Source organism: Miniopterus natalensis, chromosome 2, assembly GCF_054644295.1.
Source record: "Miniopterus natalensis isolate mMinNat1 chromosome 2, mMinNat1.hap1, whole genome shotgun sequence".
In the NCBI taxonomy this organism is placed as follows: Eukaryota; Metazoa; Chordata; class Mammalia; order Chiroptera; family Miniopteridae; genus Miniopterus; species Miniopterus natalensis.
In genome coordinates this window covers 109,883,239-109,905,323 of record NC_142082.1, presented here as the reverse complement: position 1 = coordinate 109,905,323, position 22,085 = coordinate 109,883,239, and the positions used below count along the sequence as shown (strand labels likewise).

The 22,085-nt window shown below is 39.4% G+C and overlaps 1 protein-coding gene across 2 annotated transcripts in view; it reads right to left on the bottom strand.

Annotated features, from left to right (window-relative positions):
• The window catches only part of EEA1 (early endosome antigen 1), a 131,770-nt gene extending 110,685 nt beyond the window's left edge, over positions 1–21,085 (bottom strand). For both annotated transcript variants that reach the window (XM_087814497.1, XM_087814498.1), the window contains exon 1: positions 20,930–21,085. In XM_087814497.1, coding sequence (XP_087670623.1) covers positions 20,930–20,953 — 24 coding nt within the window. In that variant the 5' untranslated portion in view covers positions 20,954–21,085. The remainder of the gene's footprint in view (positions 1–20,929) is intronic.
• Positions 21,086–22,085: the final 1,000 nt, after the last annotated feature.

Genomic DNA, 22,085 nt, shown 5'->3' with positions numbered 1-22,085 from the left:
TTCAAGTGCCCAGCCAGTGATATCTAAATAGCATTCCCCACTAAAAGGAACCAGGACTTTTTGAAGAAATAGCTGATTCCAGGCCTAGAGGAGAAATTTTACAAGATAAACCTAGGACATGGTGTGACAAAAAGCAAGGAAGCTATCAAAAATTAATCAGGTCCTATCAAAATGATGAGTCACCTTGGAGGCACTTCCACTAGCTAAAGCTGGGACAATTTGCAAATCAAAATTCACACTGGCCTCCAATGATTAAAAGCCACTAAATATCTATAAATCCATGAGTTCATAAAACAGTATATTAAAAAATCCTTAAGTTCTCTTTTCTCAAGGAAAAAGTCAAAAAACAAATATGCCACATCGATCACTACTAGAATAGTGTAACAATTCTTATTCTGAAAATTAGTAATTAAATTAAAAGAATTAAGCATTTATCCTGACTTTCCAGTATGCGCTGAAATTCATGGTAACCAAACAGCCCTGGTTGATATTGAAAAGTTCTTTACAGAAAATGTCAACGTAAGTAAAAGGAATAAAAATTTCAGAAAATCATCATTTTGTAACTTTTGATAAAATCAGTCTTTCCAACTTAAATAACATAAAATGCTCCCTGAATCTCCCCCTTCAAATAAGAAACCTTTCTGTCCTTTAAATTCTATTGTCGTTTATTTATACTTCTCTTGTAACATTTACTTATGATACAAGGAAAAAGAAACTAGAGTCTATTGTAGATTGTTACAGTAATTACTCTCAATGAATCACAACTATATTTTAATGCCCTTATAATTCTCTTGTTTAATCCGCCCCCACATGGACTCTGGACTGGCCCTGAGACTTGCTTGCCTTGGCTGATGGTAGAGTAGCAAATGAGATACAGAGACTTGAAAAGTGCTTGCACAATGGGATTTGCTATCTTGTTGCTGGAAACTCTTCTGCCACTATATAAACCCAGGCTAGCCTTGGACACCTGTGGCCCAGTGAATATAATCAGCAATCTGAGTAAGGCCACCTTAGATGACACATCCCAATCAAATTACACTGGTACCTCGGTTTTCTAATGTAATCCGTTTCGGAAGACCGAGTTCTGAAATGTTCGAAAACCGAGGGATCAAGAGCCAACAGCTAGGTCTCAGGATTTTACACTCAGCAGAAGCCATGTGGCATGTTCAACTTTCAAGGCGTGTTCGAAAATCAAAGCATTTACTTCCAGGTTTACAGCATTCATAACCCAAAATGTGCGCCAACGGAGATGTTCGAAAACCGAGGTACCACTTTAACAGATAACTCCAGCTGTATGAGTAACTCTAAAAGAGAATAGCAGACGAACGGCTCATCTAAGCTTAGCACAAATTGTTGACCTACAGAATTTACAGCAAATAAAATGGTGGTTGTTTTAAGCCAAAGCCAAAGTTTAGGGTGATTTTTTATACAGCAATACCATTACGTACAGTAGGTGCAATGTCATATCTTCTCTACAAAAGAGAAAACAAACGTTTTTTGAAAATGGGAGCCATGTATAGAATGAGATATTCACCACAGTTTCTAGTAAGGACATAATACAAGTGTCAACCTGCATTTAACCAACACATAATAGTTTTCATACTTTTAAAAAGACAATGTAACTACTCCAAAATTTACATCATTCTATTTTCCATCTTTTCTTTTTTAACTTCTTAAGTTAAAAGAAACTGGAAGACTAAATGACAAACTGCCAATCTGGTTTTCAGGGTATTTGAGTAAAATCAAGATGTTTTTATTCTTTGACAATAGTTATTGGTGGAAAGAGTGTTGGAAAACCAGCACTCTCAAACATTGTTAGTGGGAGTGTAACTAAATACAAAATATGTACATACTCTCTGACTCATTGCTAGGAGATTACCCAGCACCATCTATATATGTACAAGCATGTTCACTGCAGTCTTGTTTATAACAGCAAAACTGGCAACAAACTAAATATCCTTCAGTAGATTAAATTTTGATAATCCACACAACTGAATATAATGTAGTTATTAAAAATAAACAATAAGAGGTAGGTCTGAAAGTACTGATTCTAAAATACCTCCAATTTATATTAAGTAAAAAACTTTGAACTTAAATGAAGAGTATGATTATATTTGTATAATGTTAGTGGATATATACATCAAAAAATGTGGAAAAGTATACAAGAAACTATTAGAAATAATTATTTGGAGAAAGAACCTTCCACTTTTCATTTTATACCTTCTGTTCCCCTAACCCTAACAACTAGCTGTCAGCCTCAAACTTCACATAAAATTTGTCTCTTAAACCATTTCCTGCTTGTTCTAAATCTTCAACCTTGAAAACAGTCGCTAATACTCTTCATCCCAATCTCCATTATAACTCTAACACCTTTAATTTTGTCTCATAATTCATTTTTGCTAATTACTTTTTGTCCTCAGTGTTCCTTCTCATTTCTCCACTTTCTTCTTAAAACTGAGTATATTCTGATCAATATCAAATCCCAAAGCAGAAGGCTTACTCAGACTTTTACAATAATATGACCTTGACCTAGAAAACTTATAGAACCATATAATTCCACAGATGCTTTTTTACCCATCACAAAACCACGTACAATAGTAAGCTTCGTTACAAATATACATTTAGCCCGGCTGGGCGTGGCTCAGCGGTTGAGCATCGAGACCTAGGATCCAAGCGATCGGGGTTCGATTCCCGGTCAGGGCACACGCCCCGATTGTGGGTTCGATCCCCAGTCAGGGGCGTGCAGGAGGCAGCCGATCAATGACTCTCTCATCATTGATATTTCTATCTCTCTCTCTCCCTCTCCTTTCCTCTCTCTGAAATCAATAAAGATATATTAAAAAAAAACAAAACACACAAATATACATTTAACGCTAATTCATTTATATCAGCTTTCAGCTGAGAACAATTCCTATTTTCTGAAATGTGAGCAATTCTGCCTAACCTAGAATCATTTACAATTTCAATGAGCAAGAAAATACAGTTGCCTATGTTGTTAAATTATTAATGCTAAATTGAGTGTAATCCTTATTCAATTTGTCTTTCAAAGTAGCTGCTAAAAAAGGTATCCCCCCCTGTTGCATCTGATTCCAGCTCTCTACAAAATTTCTCAAGCACCTGCACACAATATACTTCTGCATCCTAAGTCTTTCCTGCCAAACTTATTGATACACCATACTACACTAATGCTAGAGCAGGGAGGTTAGAAGCATTTACCTATCTAAATGCAATTGGCTCTTCTTTTCAGCAGGACCAGTCGAGTATTCCAAAAACAAAAGTACACCTAAATCTAGAAACAGTGATTCAGAATTTAGAAATTGGAGTCACAAAGACCTGAATTCAACTTTCAGTTTACCCACTTAGAAGCTTTGTAAATTTACTTAACCTCTCTAAGCCCCTAATCCCCACTTTGTAAAGTAGAACTAATAATGTCAGCCTCACAGAATTGTTGTGAAGATTAAATGAAATAATATATAAAAGGTTTAAATCAGTGCCTGACATTTGGTAGATATAAATAGTAGACATTTATTAAGTGCACTTCTCTCCCAAAAGACCTAGAATAAAAATTTAAAGCTGGGAAGCATCTCAGAAAGTAAATCAGAAATCAAGCATCTCAGAAATAATGTTACAACTGTATAACTTCAGAGGTGGAGAAACTAACCTCTAGAAAATATAATTGGCTTATCTAACATCACTCTGCTATAGAATGGTAGAGTTGCAATTAAAACTTAGGTCTCCCAAGTCCCAATTCAATAATCTAGAGGGAATACTACTATCTAAAAATGTTGCTAGGTCATCTCTCTGATACCCATCAAGACACTTAATTTCTCTAATCTCAACTTCTTCATTGATAAGATCATGGTCCTTGAAGCCCTAAAATGCTCATTCTGTGATTCCTTTGGGCCCTAAACATATTTCCAATCTCTATATATGCTTAGCTTTCTTACCGGCACTTTCAAAATTCTAAAACTTACTTGGTAATTAATAGTTACACTAAAGTAATTTACCTCTCAAAAGCAACCAAGTAAAAAAAAAAAAAGGCAACCAAGTCATTAAGACACCGAGGCTATGGAAACTAATTATCGATAAGCTATCAGTAACTACATTGGGTTTATAGACATCATACAATTAACTCAATAATAAGTAAAAGAATGAAAGTTTTTAAATATCCAACATTTTAAAATATCTAACATATAATTAAAATTGATTTACACATTTTAAACAAGTTTAGAGTACTGGATATTTTGATTCAACAAGTATGGATAGACACTATACCAAAATAAGGGTTCCCAGTTTAGGTTTGAGAAGCTATTTTTCACTTTTTTAAGTCTTAAAGTCATTTGAGGGAACTGGGAAAAGTGCTGATAATAAAATTTCCTAAGCAGAGCATCTGTGGACCATGTTCAAAATCCTAGCAAAATATGCTTGAAGACATCTTACTCAGCATTTTAGAATCTAACAGAAATTCTTATCTACTAGCCATTGATTCCTGCTATAAAAGATATGTTGAATACCAGTTTCAAAGAAGCGGAACACAACATTCATAAAATTAAAATCCATCTTGAATATAATTCTTTTATGATGAAAAATCCCTAAGAAAAACTATTCAAATAGGAGATGACTTGTAATTCAGGTTCCCAAGGAAACAAACTCTGAGACTCTGAAATCTGTAAGCAGAAGTGCTCTCAAGAACACCTGTGCGAACAGAGGGGCAGTATAACTGGGCCCAGGGAGAAACAGAACAGTATTGATCAGTAATACAGTTGCAACAGCAGCCTCAGCTAATCCTACTAAGCTAGAATGGCCCTTCACAGAAGTCCCTAATCAAAGAAAGGGGATGATGATTCTTTGTATCTCCCACATCAACCAGTAATTAAGGACGGACTGCTTCTAGAATGGGGACATAATCTTGGGTGAGGCAGCTTCCTTCTGTAAGGGCAACTTCCAGAGAAGGATACCCTTATGAGCCTTTGGCAGCCATGATTCCAGGCAGCTAAGGGAATGTTTCTCCACTCTAAAGGGGGATATAGGTGCACACCAAAGCATCCGCTACAATGAATGTACCTTACTTGCATTTGAGTTGCCTATAGAGGGCTACACACTGGGTGGGGAGAAATCTCAGTAGAAAAGAAGACCTACTATCCTCTGAAGCCTTGTATGTGCCAGGTGCTATCCTAGTCACTGGGCATGAGTTATCAAATTTTAGCACTAAATGCTTGCTTCCTGAAGACACTTTTTTCTCAGCAAAGGTGCTAGAAAATAGGGTAAAAGGTATCAGGATTTGTTACATAACACATCTAAAATGCCACTTAGGGGTTGCACTTTGATCTGCAGAGTCAAAATTCTGGTACTTCCTTAGTTTTCAACTAACGCTTCTACCCTGAAGAGCGCTTTAGAAATCACTAAGTGATGCCCTCATTGGACAGAAAGGAAGTCAAGCCAAGAGGAAGCTCAATTATTTGTCTAAGATCACACTAGTAGCAGAGGTAGAACCTGAACTCAGGTATTTTGATTCCAAATTTAGTAATTTCTCTACTTGCTGTGGTACCTTTATACTCAAACACGTAAAACCAAAATAACTCTGAGGCATAAATCTTATTGAAAAGCTCAGAATATAAACTTCCCCTACATCATTTACATTTTCAAAATCATGCACATAAGAAACTTCAGTTAAGGAAACATCAATTGGTAGCTTGCTAAATGAAATACTCTATTTTTTTATTAACAGTAATAATAGGTAACATATAACCTCTATGACAGGCATACCACCAAGCACTTTATTTACATATGTCATTTAATCCTCACAACAGTCTTTTGAATAAAGTCAAAGGGATTATTCCCATTTAGCCAAAAGGAAAAAATAATAAGGTTAAAGAAGCTAAACAAGTTGTTAGCTAAGATAAAAAATATAATAATGCATAGAGCTAGAATTCCACCTGACTTCAAAACTGTGCTCTTAATGTTAAACAATCCACTAAACTATACCCCTATGCTTCTCAATTTTCCTTTTCTGAACTTTTCAAATTTTCATGATGCATATGATTTATTTTTAGAACCAGAAATATATTATTTTATTATATTTAAATATTTTTATTTTAAAAACTAAACCACTGCCTAAAATATTTAGAAGTTGAAAACAGATATAAGGTTATATCAGAAAAATAAATATCTTAAAGAACAACATAAAGTCATACTTCCTCATCAAGGATCTAACTCAATATGATTTACCACTTAATCCATCTCACACAATAATGCATTTTGGCATAGCACCATACAAAAATAGGAATTCTTAAATCATTTTCCAAAGATTATTTAATAAAGTCCAAAAAAAAGTATCACTGATACTCTGGAAAAACTTTTATATTAGCATACTGATGTAAAACTTAAAAACTGATATTAAAAACTGAGATGAGGGGGAAAATGTGGTTTTCTTACATTACATCTACTGCTACAGCCCACGCAACACTTAAACAGATGGCTATGCAACTAAATTATTCATGTTATTGTAACAAATATGTCAATCAATCACAGTGCACGTAATAGGCATGGATCCATCCTAAAGTAAGTTACTCTACCATAGGCCATGTTGAGAACACAGTTCAAAACAGCCAGGTTATATGACCCCATGTCTACTGCCAATTGACCAGATGTGTTCACCTGGCCCAATAGCAGCCAATTCATAAACTAGCTAGCAGCCAATAAAAGGATTCAATAGGGGCAAAAAATGCCAACAACTATCACCAAGTCTTATGCTTAGGCCTTTGAATTGCACCCTATGAAGAGAAATGATTAAGCTGCACAAACTGGCACTAAACAGATACACAGTGCAGTCATGAGGTAAAGTAAGAGTACACGAGGGACTTTGAGCAAATCAACCAGCCAGAGTTTCAAAGACCACAGCCTCTGAGTATGCAGAAGTTATGAAGAAAAAAACTAAAATAGATGGTAAGAAAATTAGCTGATAGCAGAAACAAAAGTATACAAGGGACATAATAAATATGTGAAGAATCACTGAGACCTTGAACAGCAGAACTCTACAGTCAAAAAGGAAGGAAGGAAGGAAGGGAGGGAGGGAGGGAGGGAGGGAGGGAGGGAGGGAGGGAGGGAGGGAGGGAGGGAGGAATGGCCTGGGAAAAGCCAGAGAGACACAAGAGGGCAGGTTTTGGGAAACTATATAATTTAGTTTTGCTGGGACACTGCTGTAAGATGTGAAGTCCAAAGAGATTAAGTCTGAAAAGATTATCAAAGCCAATCTTTTCTATAATGGGTTTAATTCTGAAGGACTTTTTAAAAATTTAAGTATTATTTTTATCAAAATAATACATATATCGTTTTAAAAGTAAAATTCATACGGTAAGTGTTCTAAAAGTATAATAGCAGACCCTAATCCTCCTGGAATGCTTCCACTTTATGGTGTTTCTTTTGGTATTTACCTCCATATTTCTAAATAACATGCATAAACAAATAGTTATTTCTTTTTAAAATTTATACATTTGATTTTTTGGTCATGTTTCAAAAATATTTCACCAAGTTCGAGATACATATTCCTCAACCTTATTTTAGAGAAATTATAAATCTTTTAAATAAAGCCAGGCAATTTTTCCAAACAAAGCAAGTGAAAGCCAGTGTGATAAACTAGAATTATGTTAATACTATTTTGTTTGGTTGGTTGCTTGATTGTTTTTGCCGTAGAACAATAATGCAATCTGTATTTTATGGTAAAATCCTATATAAATTTGTAAGTATAGTACACTGCATCTAATAATGAATTCTTGAATGAAAGAAATAATATTTAAAATATTTATTCTATGTTGGGATTTATTTGAAATTCACTTTGTTTTCATGTCTTTACACAGAATGTCAGTCTTTGGGGTTGTTAAATGGTACAATGGATTTCAGGAAAGTTTGAATAATTTGTTTACATGGTTCACAATATTTGTTAAAAGTTTAAAATTTTAAAATAGGTTTAAAATTAATGTTCTATAATGCAAAATAGAAATTTATCTGTCTTTAAAAAACAAACAAACAAACAAACAAACAAAAAACCTATAAAGCCCTGTCATGGAGGTCCTGAACAGCAATGCCTTGGATCCTTCGAAGCCTTTCAATAAAAATGTCTCTGAGGCTCAGCTCCGTATTAAATTTTTGGTTTTGAAATTCCGTATTTCTAATCCAGCATCATCCTATTTTTGAGCTAACTTGATGAACCTTTTATTCCTAGAACCTAATAAACCTACTCATAATTTCAGAGCCATGACAAAGCTTATTTCTAGAATGATCTGTAAAAGATGGGTTTCATGGTGCCACAACTCCAAGAAAGAGGAATATTAAGTATTCATATGATCCCACTCCACTCCTAACCTCAGATAACTAAACCAGCAATGAACACCTGACCCAGAGGAAGCAACTCTGTTGGCCAGCTGGAGACCAATGCATGACCCAACAAGAAAAGATGAAGAGGACATTTCAGATTCTTCTCTTAGAATTTAGGAATTGAGACATTGGGCCATTTGGTTATGTAAAGGTAGGTGGCAAGCAAGTAGAACCATGTGGACAGGTGGCAATTTGAGGTCTTGAGATACTGAGTAAGCAGCAGCAAAGAGGATGGATGCAGAGATGCAGACACAAGATACCAGTGTTCCATGAGAGAGTGTGAGATAGAGGGAAGAGCTGCCTCTAACACCATTCTAGGTCCTACTCTCTAGAGACCCAAGAGTACAGCAAATCTTATTCTTTGGTCATCTTGAAAACTCACAGTAAATTCCCCTTTCTACTTAAACTGATTTGATAAAATTTGTGATCCTTGAAAATGAAAAGCATTTATTAGAATGTTGTCCAAGGATGGCAGATTACATTCATGCATTTAATATTTAATTACTTTCTGTTTCCTCCCCTCCATATATTTTTTTAAGTATATCTTTATTGATTTCAGAGAAAGGAAGGGAAAGGAGAGAGAGACAGAGAGAAACATCAATGATGAGAGAGTCATCATTGATCGGCTGCCTCCCACACTCCCCCAACTGGGGATCAAGCCTGCAACCTGGGCATATGCTCTGACCAGGAATCAAACCTCCATCTCAACTGTTGAGCCACACCCGGCCAGGCACTCTTCCATATTGCTTAGTTGAGTAGTCTGTGCTACTTTTTACTTATTTTAATATTTTTTAAGTATTTTTAAATTTATTTCCTTACTTCCCAATCATTTCTCCCTATGACTCTTCTGAAATTGAACTAGGTATGCTCTAATTGTACCAGTCAGTGGACACTTCTCAGTCTTTATCTGATTTGAATTCTCTCCAACATTCATACATACCTGTCTCCACTTGTTACCTGAGTACTGGACCTATATTTCCACTTGCCTAGTGAACATCTCTTGGAATGTCTATCTCTCTAGCTCCATACTCACCTTTCTCCTTAAACCTGTTCTTCCTCCTCTATTCTTTACCTTACTTCATTCCACCATCCTCTCAGCTACCCAAACTACTCACAAACCAACAAATCCTACCAATTCTCATTTTTTTACAATTTAAATCAGTTTTTTCAGTTACGCTTGGCATACAATATTGTATTAGTTTCTGATGTACACCCCAGTGATTAGATATTACATAACTTACTAAGTGATCACTCCAATAAATCTCATACTCATCTGACACCATACGTAGTTATTGGAATATTATTGACTATATTTTCTACGCTGTACTTTACATCCCCATGACTTCTGTAACTACCAATTTGTACTTCTTAATCCTTTGACCTTTTCATCCACCTCCCCAACACCCCTCCCATCTGGCAACCATCAAAATGTTCTGTTATCTATGAATCTGTTCCTGTTCTGTTGTTAATTTATTTTGTTTTTTAGATTCAATTATTCATAGATATGTATTTATTGCCATTTTATTGTTCATATTTTTACCTTTTTTTTCCTTCTCCTGCTGAAAGAAGACCCTTCCCTTTAACATTTCATGTGATACTAGTTTGTGGTAATAAATTCCTTTAGCTTTTTCTTGTCTGGGAAGCTCTTTGTATGTCCTTTGATTCTAAATTATAGCTTTGCTGGATAATCTTGGTTGTAGGTTCTTGCTTTTCATCACTTTGAATATTTCTTGCCACTCCCTTCTGGCCTGCAAAGTTTCTGCTAAGAAATCAGCTGACAGTTTTATGGAAGCTCCCTTGTAGGTAACTAACTGCTTTTCTCTTGCTGCTTTTAAGATTCTCTCTTTGTCTTTAACCTTTGGCATTTTAATTATGATGTGTCTTGCTGTGGGCTGTGTGCACCCTCCTGTTGTAGTTGAGCCTTGATTGCTCTTGGCACCTCAATGGGAGGGATTTACCCCAGGCCGATGGGCTGCAAGGACTGCAGGATCAGCTGTGCCAGGGTCTACCCCACAGAGCAGGACTTACTTCAGTGGGGCTCTGGTACCCGAGGAGTCCACCCCTTGCGTGTGTCACTTGTGGAGGTGGCTAGGTAGTGCTTGGACATAGTCTGAAGCTGTCCACTGGGTATGCTAACTCCAGGGAGGTATAAGCCAAGGTCAGCGGCTGCCTGTGTTCTGCCCAGGGCCACCCAGAATGAGCTACAAAGTAATCTGTGGATGACTGCTGCTAGTGCTAGGCTTGGAGGTGCCCAGAAGAGGTTAAGCTTCGAACCAAGGCCAGCTGCCCCTAGTGTCAGGCCTGGGACCACTTAGCAAGGGATATGGGGCACACCAAAGCCAGGTGCTATTTGCTTCAGAGATTTTAGGAAAGTCTGAAGCATGAGCCAAGACAGGCCATTTGTATGGAAAGCCACTGAAAAAAGCTTGGGTGGGCCCACAAGTTGGTGGAGCAAGGTCTCAGGGAGTCAACAGGGTGGGATAAACAGTGACAGCCAGATAGATGGAGACTCAGGCATGGCTCCTGCTTGCTGGCTCTGTGGGGGAAGGGCTCAGAAAAGAACAACAGCCTCTGCCAACACTTCTGTCTGGGAGAAAGCTGCCCCTCCAGCTCTCACCCTGATGCCAGACAATTCAGTTCCTCTTCTAATGCTCCTGATGCCTTTCAAGCTGCTGCCCAAGAACTGGAACTCAGAGGGAGTGAATCTGAGTTAAGTCCTTGCATGGGCCCTTTAAGAGGAGCTGCCTGAGACTCCAGCAGCCCTCCATCTCACTCAGCCACAATCCCAACTGGTTTTTACAGCCAGAAGTTATGGGGACCTATCTTCCTGGCACTGGAAGCCTAGGCTAAGGGCCTGGTGTGGGGCTGGGACCCCCCTGTTCATCAAAGGGAACCTCTGTAGCCAAGATATTCCTCCTACATCTGCCACACGTGGATGGAGGACCAGCTCATTCCATGTCTCCACCCTTCCTACCAGACTCAATGTGACTTCTTCTTTTATCTTTAGTTGTAGGATTTCTGTTCAGCTAGATTTCAGGAAGTTCTGATGATGGTTGTTCTGTAGTTTAGCTGTGATTTGATGCAGTTGTGGGAGGATGTGAGTACTGCATTTACCTCCTATCAATTCTATTTCTTAAAAAATCAATCTATTCTCTACCCCTAAAGTCACTGCCTAAATTCAAACCTTTATCATCCCCTGGACTGACAACCAGAGATCCAGAAAATTCTGATTCAATAGAGGGAGCTGGGAATCTTTTCTTTCTTTTTAAAGGATTCCAAATTATTCTAATGTACAATAATTTTAGGAACTAAAAATTATTACTTTCTAGCTGGTCCCCCCCCAATGAAACCATTCTCTCTACAGAGCCATCAAGTCATCAACATATACTTATTACTGAAAACCACTAAGCATCAAACACTAAGTTAGGTCCTACACACTAAGAAAAAAACAAAATCCCCACCCTAAGGAAGCTCAGTCAAGTAAGGGAGAAGTCAAATAAACAAATTACAAAAGCAATGTAATAAATTTTCTAGATATATGTAACATAACAGTTACTATATATTAAATGTTTATTGAATGCTAGATACTGTGGTACTTCATGAACATTATTTCATTTAATCCTTCCACAACACTGTAAGGTATGTATTATCCTCAATTTACTTCTAAATTAATTTCAAGAGAGCCTGAAATTTTGCATAAGATCTCATCCTCATTAATGGAGGAGCCCTAAATGATAGTCTCATTCCAAAAGCCCAGTTTCTTAATTAGCATGGGGTGTTTTGAGAGAAGAAAAAAATGTAAGCAAATAACTTCCAGTGTCACTGAACTGAGCAATGTGGACAAATGACTGTAGGACATTCTGAGCAGAATAAAGAGCTTCTACAAAGGTTTGATGGGATGAGAGAACAGTGTAAGTTGTGGGAAATGCAATTAGTGGGGATAGCAAGGTCAGTATATGTACAGAGATGCATGGATATGAGCCTGAAATGGTGTTAATGGGACCAGAGCATTATGCATATGTGTACCAAGGTAAAGAATCTGGACATCTCCTATAGGCACTGAGTAGTCACCAACAGACTTTAGACAGAAGAGTGATTCATTGACCTGATTTACTTTTTATAAAGATTACCTAGGGAAAATATCATTACAAATTTGATGACTTAAAAACTCTCCATGGCTTTTTCTTGTCTATAGTATAAAGTCCAAAACCCTTTCCAGCCTCATTTCACAATTATCCCTATCCCCATACAGAAATACTCTTCCATTTAGCTGGTCCCTGTTTCTAAAATTCCTTCTCTCCATTGCTCCTCCTTGCGTTAGTCACTCTTCCAGCTTCTGCAAGGCCTTCAACAATCTTCATTCCCTGTCTCAGCCCCAATTCTCCCTCACTCTTCTGCCACAGAATTAGTTAATTTTTCTTTTGTATTCAAATATTTCCTCTGTGTATCTATTAACACCACATTACTTTGGAATTATTTAAGTATCCATATCTGTCTCTTCCATTAAAACTCAAGGGTTTTTTTTAATCCCTAAGCCCAGCACAGCAATTAGCACAGAATAAATGTTCAACAGTATGATGAATAAACGTCTACACACACACAATTTTTTTAAAAAAAAGATAAAGCAAGGGAATGATAAGAAAAGTGTTCCTTGAAGAAATTTAGACTATATAATAATACTAATAATAATACCAATATTAGCAGCAGCTAACTTTTATAGAGAGCTCACTGTGTGCCAGATACTGTTAAGACCTTCACATGTATTAATTCATTTAGTCCTCACAACAACCCTATGAGAAGGGTACTAGTATTCTGATCATTTTAATGAGACACAGAAGATTCAAGTAACTTGCCAAAAAGCTACTCAGCTAGTAAATGGGGTGTGAATATCACCAAGGTAGTATTGCTCCACAGTTCGTTCTTAACCACTAAATATTGTCTCTAGCTCAAGCAAAAGACCACTGTGATTAGAAAACTTATTCTAGCCTTGATAATCTTGTCCTTATTCTTAACACACTGAAAATAAATCTATACAGAGAAAATTAATCCTACTTTTAAAAATTCACATCAATAAATAATAATTTAATGAAACTCAAATGTGTAACTAATCTGGGATGCCTCCCATAGCATCCTAGTTTAGATCAAGGCCTTCTTGCTGTGTGCTTTTGGGGCTGTGCTCCCTGTGTTTTTCCTTCCTAACACTCACCCAAGGATGTGAGCACATAGTTATGTGAGTATTTGAACAGTTCCTCTCTCCTCCTCTGGACACTAAGTTCCTCAGCAGTTCATGTCTGTTTTACTCAACAATATGTCCATAGCACATAGTAGGCCCATAATAGATGTTTGGGGAATAGATATGTTCAAATGGTCTTCCCTATTGATGACCTTTTTTTCTGCTCACATAGCCATCATCCTAATATAAATCATTCCCTAAAATATTAAAATCATTCCCATCTGATCTCTGCCTATACCCTATGGTTTTAATACATCACATGCAACAGTGGCAAATTAATCTTCCCAAAACATTTCTTTTAATACTCATTTCAACAAATATTATTAACTCCTACTATGTGTCTGAAGGAAACCAGAGTATGTTACCCCAAAATAGGCCACTTTGGCATATTGATTATTTTTCATTAAAAGCACTTAAGAAATAGCATGTGCAAAAAGGACACTCTGACCCTCCTTTTTCTTCCTGAAAGCAGGAAGTAAAACTCCCATGTGAAAGGTACCCTCCTGTACTAACAGGGTAGAAGGCATCCTTATCATCAGAGACAGAGTTTAGGGCTGAGAAATGTGTGCAAACAAACTTTGTTAAACTCACCCTTATCTTCCTAGTTATTTCTTCACCATTCACTACCTCAGCCCAAAGCCCTTTGTCTTGTCAATTCTTCACAAATGTATTGTTTCTTTGACTAAAAGGTGTATACACTTTCTGCTCTGGTCATTTACTTGGGTCTTCATTCTCTTGTGAAGGCTCTCACAAATTTAATAAAATGTGTATGTTTTTCTCCTGTTAATCTGTCTTATGTCAGTTTAATTCTTAGGCCCAGTGAAAGACCCAAAGAAGGTAAAAAAGATGTTTCCTCCCCTCCGTACTAAATACATTTCACTGCTTAATAAAATCTTATCTATTTCCTAATGCCTATAAAGTTCAAATTTTCAGTTAGATTTGTCTGTTGAAAGAAACAAGAAGGAAAGCCATCCCAGACCTTGGTCTCTATTACAATTCCCCACAAAAAGGAATAGGGCTCCTCAGAGAAATCGCTAATTTCAGGGCTGGGAAAGGGAAGATAGAGGATGAACTTGGAATACCTTGTTATGCCAGAAAGTAAGGAAGAGCTCAAAACAATGACAGGGGCATGTCAAAGGACACAGGCATCATCCTGAAGGGACTCCCACTGTGTAAATCTGAGCTAATTTGAGCACCAAAATAATTAAGTACAGTGATGAGAATAAACCATAAAAAAAAATTGAAATTATGAATTCATACCAATAGGGAGGGAAGAAAGGAGGGAGGGGAATGGAGCTGAGAAGGAAGAGAACTTCTAAGGAAGGTAGCTAGGACTAGGATGGAAGGGAACTACAAAGGAGAGAGGGATAGGGGGAATGCCAAGGATCAAATGGTAAATGTGGAGAGAATGCTAAAGTGGGAAAATCATCATTTTGCTGTCACTGTGGTGAAAACTAGATCAGGTATGAGTAAATAATGGATGTTAAATCTAGGGAAAATTTTAATAAGGAGCAGGACATTTGCATGGTCTTATAAGTAGCTGCCTATTAGATGCAAAGGAAGAAAAAATAATTATTAACCAGTCAAAAAATTAGGCTACACTTTGACCTTTGACAAGGTAATTAAAATTAACATCACCTATGAAAGAAATACAGAAAGACATCATGGGTCTCCTGATGTAATAATCTAAGAAGGACACAACATCTTCTAGGAAACATTCTGGCCAAGAATGCATAATAACAATCTAATCACAAGAAAACATCAGATAAATACAACATGAAGAACGTTCTAGGAAAAAGAAGAAAAAAAAAGCAAGGGGGAATTTGTATTCTTCACAAATGTCATAAATTACAAAGAAATGCTATGGAAGTGCTCCATATTAAAAGAGGCTGAAGCATGACAACTAAATATAATATCTATCCCTAACTGGACCCTATACTGGAAGGGGAAAATGCGACAAAGGACTGTATCAGATCAATTGACAAAACTGAAATTACGGATAATCAAGTGAATCACTCTAAATTTAGGTAGTTGATAACTGTACTGTGATTATGTAAGAAAACATCTCTAATATTCACTTAAGTATTCAGAGGGAAAGGACCATAATTGATCCTGAAATGATTCAGGAAAAAAATATAATTACAAAGAGAGAGGAGGAGAAGGAAGAAGAAGAACGTCAACACCACAGAGGAAGAGTAGGGGGAGCAAAAGGAAGAGGAGGGGGAAAGGGGAAACGGAAAGAAATGGAACCAAAGAAGAAAGAGAAGAAACTGAGCAAATGTTAAAACAAACAGGACAAAATGTTAAATAATAGGTGAGTCTGGATAAAACGTACACAAGTGTTCCTTGTATTACTGTATTCTTGAAACTTTATAAGTTTGAAATTAGTTCTAAATAAAACTCAGCGGCTGAGTGTCGACCTAGGATCCAGGAGATCGGGGTTCAATTCCTGGTCAGGGCGCATGCCCCTGTTGCAGGCTTGATCCCCAGTTGGGGGCGTGCAGGAGGCAGCCGATCAATGACTTTCTCATCATTGATGTTTCTCTCTCCCTCTCTCTCTCTCCCTCCTTTCCTCTCTCTGAAATCAATATTTTTTTTTTAAGTTTAAAATTATATATGTACTGTATTCAACTAGACCTGCACTATCCAATACAGTAGCTATTAGCTACATGAGGCTGTTGAGCAGGTGCAATGTGATTAGTCCAAATTGAGATATGCTATTAGTGTAAAATATACACCAGATTTCAAAGACTTAGCACAAAAAAGAATGTCAGGTATATCATTAGTAATTTTTATACTGATTACATGTTAAAATATTTTAGATATATTAGGTCAAAGAGAACATATTTTTAAAATTAATTTCACCCCCCTTTTTTTTTTTAATATATCTTTATTGATCTCAGAGAGAGGAAAGGAGAGGGAGAGAGAGAGACAGAAACATCAATGATGAGAGAGTCATTGATTGAGCCCGCAACCCGGGCATGTGCCTTGACCGGGAATCGAACCCTGATCGCCTGGATCCTCGGTCAACGCTCAACCGCTGAGCCACGCCCGGCCGGGCTTTTTTGCTTTTTTTAAATGTGGCTACCAGAAAATTGAAACTACATATGTGACTCACCTGCACTGGACAGGGCTAAACAAAAATCTCTAAAATGAGGTATCACGCTATTTTTGTAAATTTCTCTCTAGATTTCTTTCTACTCTAAACATCTCTCTCTCTCTCTAAAAGTCACTTGGTTTTAAGCTACCTAAGGGTAGAGATTGTATCTTACTTACTGTTGTATCCCAGTATCTAGCACATAGCAAGTGTCATAAATATTTGTTTATTGAAAGGCAGTACGCAAAGGAAGGAGGGTAGGCAGGAAGAATATATGCATTCTCATCTCTGAGTCTTTGCTTATACTGTAACTCCTTCCTAGAAGGAAACTTTTCTCTTCTCTCCTAATCACACACATTCTTCAAAACCCATTTTCTCATGCCCATTTTCTCCAAGGAGACTTCCCACTCACACAGGTTAATTTCTGATCTTTCCTCCTCTGTACTACTATAGCCTTCATTTGCTATATCATTTACTTTGGTACTTAGTAAGTTCCTTGCGGGAGAAGTTATGCCTCATATTTTTTCTATATCTTCCATAATGACAAGCATAGTGCTAACCATACCAAGTTGGGGGGGTGCAGGGACAAGATGCCAAGAAAAGAGAAATAGATTGGGAGTTGGAAAAATTTGGCTGTAGTCTGTTTTCACATCTACTATCTGTGTTGCCTTAGATAAATCACTGAATCTCTGTTTCTGCTTTCTCATATTTTAAATCAGAGAGATAGACCTGTTGACCATAAAAGCCTCCTATTTCTACAATTCTAGAATAATTAAAACTATTTTTGCCCTAGCCAGTTTGGCTCAGTGGTTGGAGTGTTGGCCTGCGGACTGAAAGGTCCTGGGTTCGATTACGGCCAACAGCACGTACCTCAGTTGCAAGCTCCATCCCAGGCCGTGGTCGGGGCTTGTGCAGGAGGCAACCAATCAATTGTCTCTCTCACATCAGTGTTTCTCTTTCTCTTTCTCTCTCTCTCATATGCCACTCTCTCTGAAAAAAGCAATGAAAAAAATATCCTCGGGTGAGGATTATAAAAGCGAAACACCATTTTTCTTTAGCAACATTATTGTTAAGTAGCAGTAAAAGTAAATCAAATACACTAATGTTAAATCACAGTAAGTTACTTAAGAAAGAAAATGCAAGAAAGTTTATAATCTGCCTAAAGTACTAAATGCTGATCATCTTTCTGGCTATCAAGTACTTTAAATTCACATTTCTTTTCAAAGGACTATTAAGCAAAATAATCAATACACACATACTGGAGCCACTTCAAGTTTTTTTTCAGACTCTTTCAAGACTCAGAGAGAGACCTTTAGAAAGTGGAGGAGGAAGAGCAGGAAGAAGGGAATGAGACACTAAATTTTCTGTCAAGTAACTTAGGACCTTATTGGTGATATTCAAACACTCTGAGTTATAATTAATTATACGTACATTGTCTGTTTCTTCTTTCATAAATTCTATTTAAAAAACATCATTCAAAAGAAAATTACAACAGTTGAAACAGAAAGGTGACCTAAAAACATAATGTTAAAGGAATGCAGTATAATTTCAAAGCATGGATACCATTTCAAACAAATCTCTAAATCAGTAACTTTAGTTTTATTCTTATATCTTAGTATCTCTGCTGAGAAGTCAGATTATCAGGGAGGAATAAAATTGTTACTATGTTGCATAATTTAAAGATTCCAGTTATACTTGTTAATAAATATCACCTGTGGAATTAAAATATATAGTCTAGGTTCTAAACTATTAATAAAATCACATGATTTCTTTAAGGCTTTTATCAAAATGCCCCTATTAAATGTTGAGCATTAACACTGACCCATCTATAAGATAAAAGCTGTACTTTGGAAGGCACTCCAGGACTCTGCTCACCTTGGTCTGTAGCCACCTCTGTAGCCTCATCTCCCACCAATCCCTGGGTATCATTTAACTTCTTAATTTTTCAGTTTCTCCCCTAATATCACCCACCCTTTTATGACTTCATGTCTTGGTATTTGCTGTTCCCTCTGCTAGGTACGTCCTTCCCTCTTTTGAGCTCCGAATACGTCCTCCTTCCTGAAGTTTTCATGACTGCCCCAATACCCTCCTACAAAGTAGCTCCCAGGGCACTCTCCATTCTTCTATTACATAGCACTTTAATTACTACTTTTAAATGTCCACTTCCATAAACAGGCTGTGAGTTCTAAATGGAGGGCCCATATCTTATTCAATTGTTTACCAGCCCTTAGCATATCACTGGCATTTATGGACACTCAATACAAGTACACTGGAAAAAAAAAAAAGTTTAGTCAATGTAAGAAACAATTCAAACTTTCCTATAAAAGAGTATGCACGTTTAACCCAGTGGTTGTCAACCATGGGCAATATAGCCCCTAGAGGAGATTTGGTAAAGTCTTAGAGATATTTTTGGTTGTCACATAAGGGGAAGGGGATTTGGGGGGTGCTACTGGCATCTACTGGGTAGTATATCTTACAATGTAAAGGACAGCCCCCAAAAGAAAGAATTATCCAGTCACAAATGTCAATAGCGCCACGGTCAAAAAAACTCAAATGTCAATTGACTTATTCATATGTGGTGATTCCATATCACATCTCAGCAATAACCAGAACAAATTCCAATTTTGCAGTTTCAACTGAAACTTATACAACAGTTGATGTGTATGCACCAACACTAAAAATTGTCTTTATATAACTGTAATGCTTAACAACATTAAGAGTACTGGAAAGCATCCCATATTTCTGCAAACTAAACTTTAAAAGAAACCACAGGAAAACTAATTTTCAGTTATGGAACTATGACAAAAAAAATTTGAAGCATGAGGTAATTCATTCCTCCAGGCCCGATAAAAGAAAAATCTCTAAGTACTACAAGTAAATCATGCACAGATGTCTTAACTGTTGAATGCAAGAACCTATGGCAAGAGCAAAGGGCACGCCCTTGCTACCACCAAAATCACCAGCTTATTAATAAAGATTAAAAAAAAAAAAATCTGACAAAACCACTGCAAAAAAAAAACCAAATATCAATAAAGGGTGGCAGATACAGAAGTGAACTACTTCTACCCCTGATATATTACCAAGTTTCACATGACGTGAACAGTTCGCAAAAGCTATGCCAAAGCAAGAACACTCCCTTTCTATGCAGCAGTTGACTCAACAGTGGCTGAATACCACAAACTCACTCATTTCTTCTGTCCTCTGAATCAGTTATCCCACTCACTCCATAACCAACAAATGCGTCTGGCACCTACTATGCAATCATTTACATTTTGTTGCACCCTGTTAGTCTCAAAAAGAAAAAAGAAAAGAAAAAAAAAAGCAGTCATCCAAAACAAAAATTTAGTACAGTAACTCTTACAGGAAAATGGATTTTATGATGTTATTATAGGGACTGACTGCTAAACAATGCGCCTACTCTTTCCAATGCTCTAACCTTATATGTTTAGTTTTTTTCCAGATTTTAAATAGAGTAAATGTATACCACTGGATAAGCTGACTGCGGATTTATTCTTGGACAGCTCAAAAAGGGGCCTGGCTGGGGGGGGGAAACGCATTTTTAATTGGGAAACAGAAGTTTCCAACAGTGAGTAATATCTTCTTTCTCAGCTGACTTTGCCAGTGTCGGTACCATGACTGGGCCCGTGCTAGGCCGGGTTTCGCCACATTAGCCTAAACACGGTCCCCAAGCGAACCCGGAGCCCTGGTGGCAGGTGCGTGAGGTGTAAAGGTGGGGGTCGCCGTGGGCGCGGGGAGTGCGGCTGACGCTACGCGAGCGTCCCGCGACGACCCCCGGGGCGACCTGCAGCCGGGCAGGCGGCCGGCCCGTCGGTCCCGCAGGCGCTAACTCGCGGTTACCCGGCCGTTCTAGGACCCGGGAGGGACGTGCGGGTACCACACCCTCCGCCCCGCCGCCCCCTCGCACTGACAGCCCCGCGCCGGAGCGGGGCGCTGGGCCTGGGCGCGCGGGGCCGCAGGACTGGACTCCAGGCCGGGGCTCCGGCCTGCCGCCCCGCCGCCGCCCCGGACGCCCTCCCTGACCCCGGGGCGGGCGACCGCGGCCTAACCGCCTCCCGGGCAGCAGGGCCTAGAGAAGGAAGGAGCCCGCGCCGGGGAGCGGCGCCCGCGGCGCCTGCCCGGCAGCTCAGCGCGGCCGCGGCAGCCGCAGCCCGCGGCTCGGGCGCTCCCGCTCACGTGCTGCCGGAAAGACGGTTTCACTCTCTTACCATCTGCAAAATCCTCCTTAACATGGTTTAACCACCACCCGACGCCGCCGCGGTGACTCTCCGGACCCCTACGCCGGGCCACTGACTATTCGGCGGTGCGCGAGAGGAAGGAACTTAGCCAGGAGGGGACCAAGCAGGAGGTCGGGACGAGGCGGTGGCGGTGGCGGCGGGCGCTGGAGCCGCCCGGACTTCCCCACAGGCGGCGAGAGGGAGCGCGCGCGAGCGAGCGAGCGAGCGACGAGGTAGCCGGCGAGCGAACGCCCGCCCGCCCGCCAGGCCGCCCCCGTTCACTGACAGCTGGGCGGGCCCGCCCGGAGCCGCCCCGCCCCCCCGGCCTGTCCATCCGCGGGGGGCGGGGCTGGAAAGGGCCTGGCCCGGCCCCGCACCAATCAGGAGCGGCGTGGCGTGGACGACTGCGTGACGGACAGGAGGCAGGGTAGTGGGGCCGCCGCTCCTTCCGGCGGTCTGGAAAAACGTTGGCGGCGGAGCGCAGCGCTGCGCTCCCGTCAGAGGCCGCGCCCGCGAGTCCGCCGCGCGCCCGCTCGGGAGGCGGGTGAGGAAGCCTGGGGCGGAGTGGGGGTCCCTGACCGTGTCCGCAGGCGGGGGCTCCGGAACGGGTACCCAGCTGTGGCATCGCAGGCTGCTCTGTAAAACCTGTCAGCGTGACCTCGGCCTGGACCGGGAACGGACCCCATCCTCGTTTCTGCTGGAAGCCTTAGCCCTCGGTGGAAGCAGAGGAGAGACGCGCAGGCTCCATTAACCGGTCTGCGGGGCTTCGGCGCCCTGGTCCCACTCCTGGCTTCGTATCCCTACTTCCTTCCTGCTTCCAGTTTCAGCCAAACAGAAAGCAGAGTCAGAGGAAAGCGTAGGAAGAAACTGGAATTGTAGTCAGCAAAGAGAAGTTTGGGGTTGTCTTTGGGGGGCCATAGCAAATTATTTAATAGGCTGATGTCGCTAACGTGTTGCACTTGATCTTTCTAAAGCCCATGTTTGGTCCATTCTAAGAAACTTTAAATCCTATTCTGATGATAGACGTAGGAAGTGAATCGGCACTAATGTGTCTGTTTTATAGATTAAGAGAAAATAATGAGGTCACAGGGGAACGGCGAGCCAGAGCAGGGACGTGGGCTTAGAACCTGAACGATGTCATTATTTA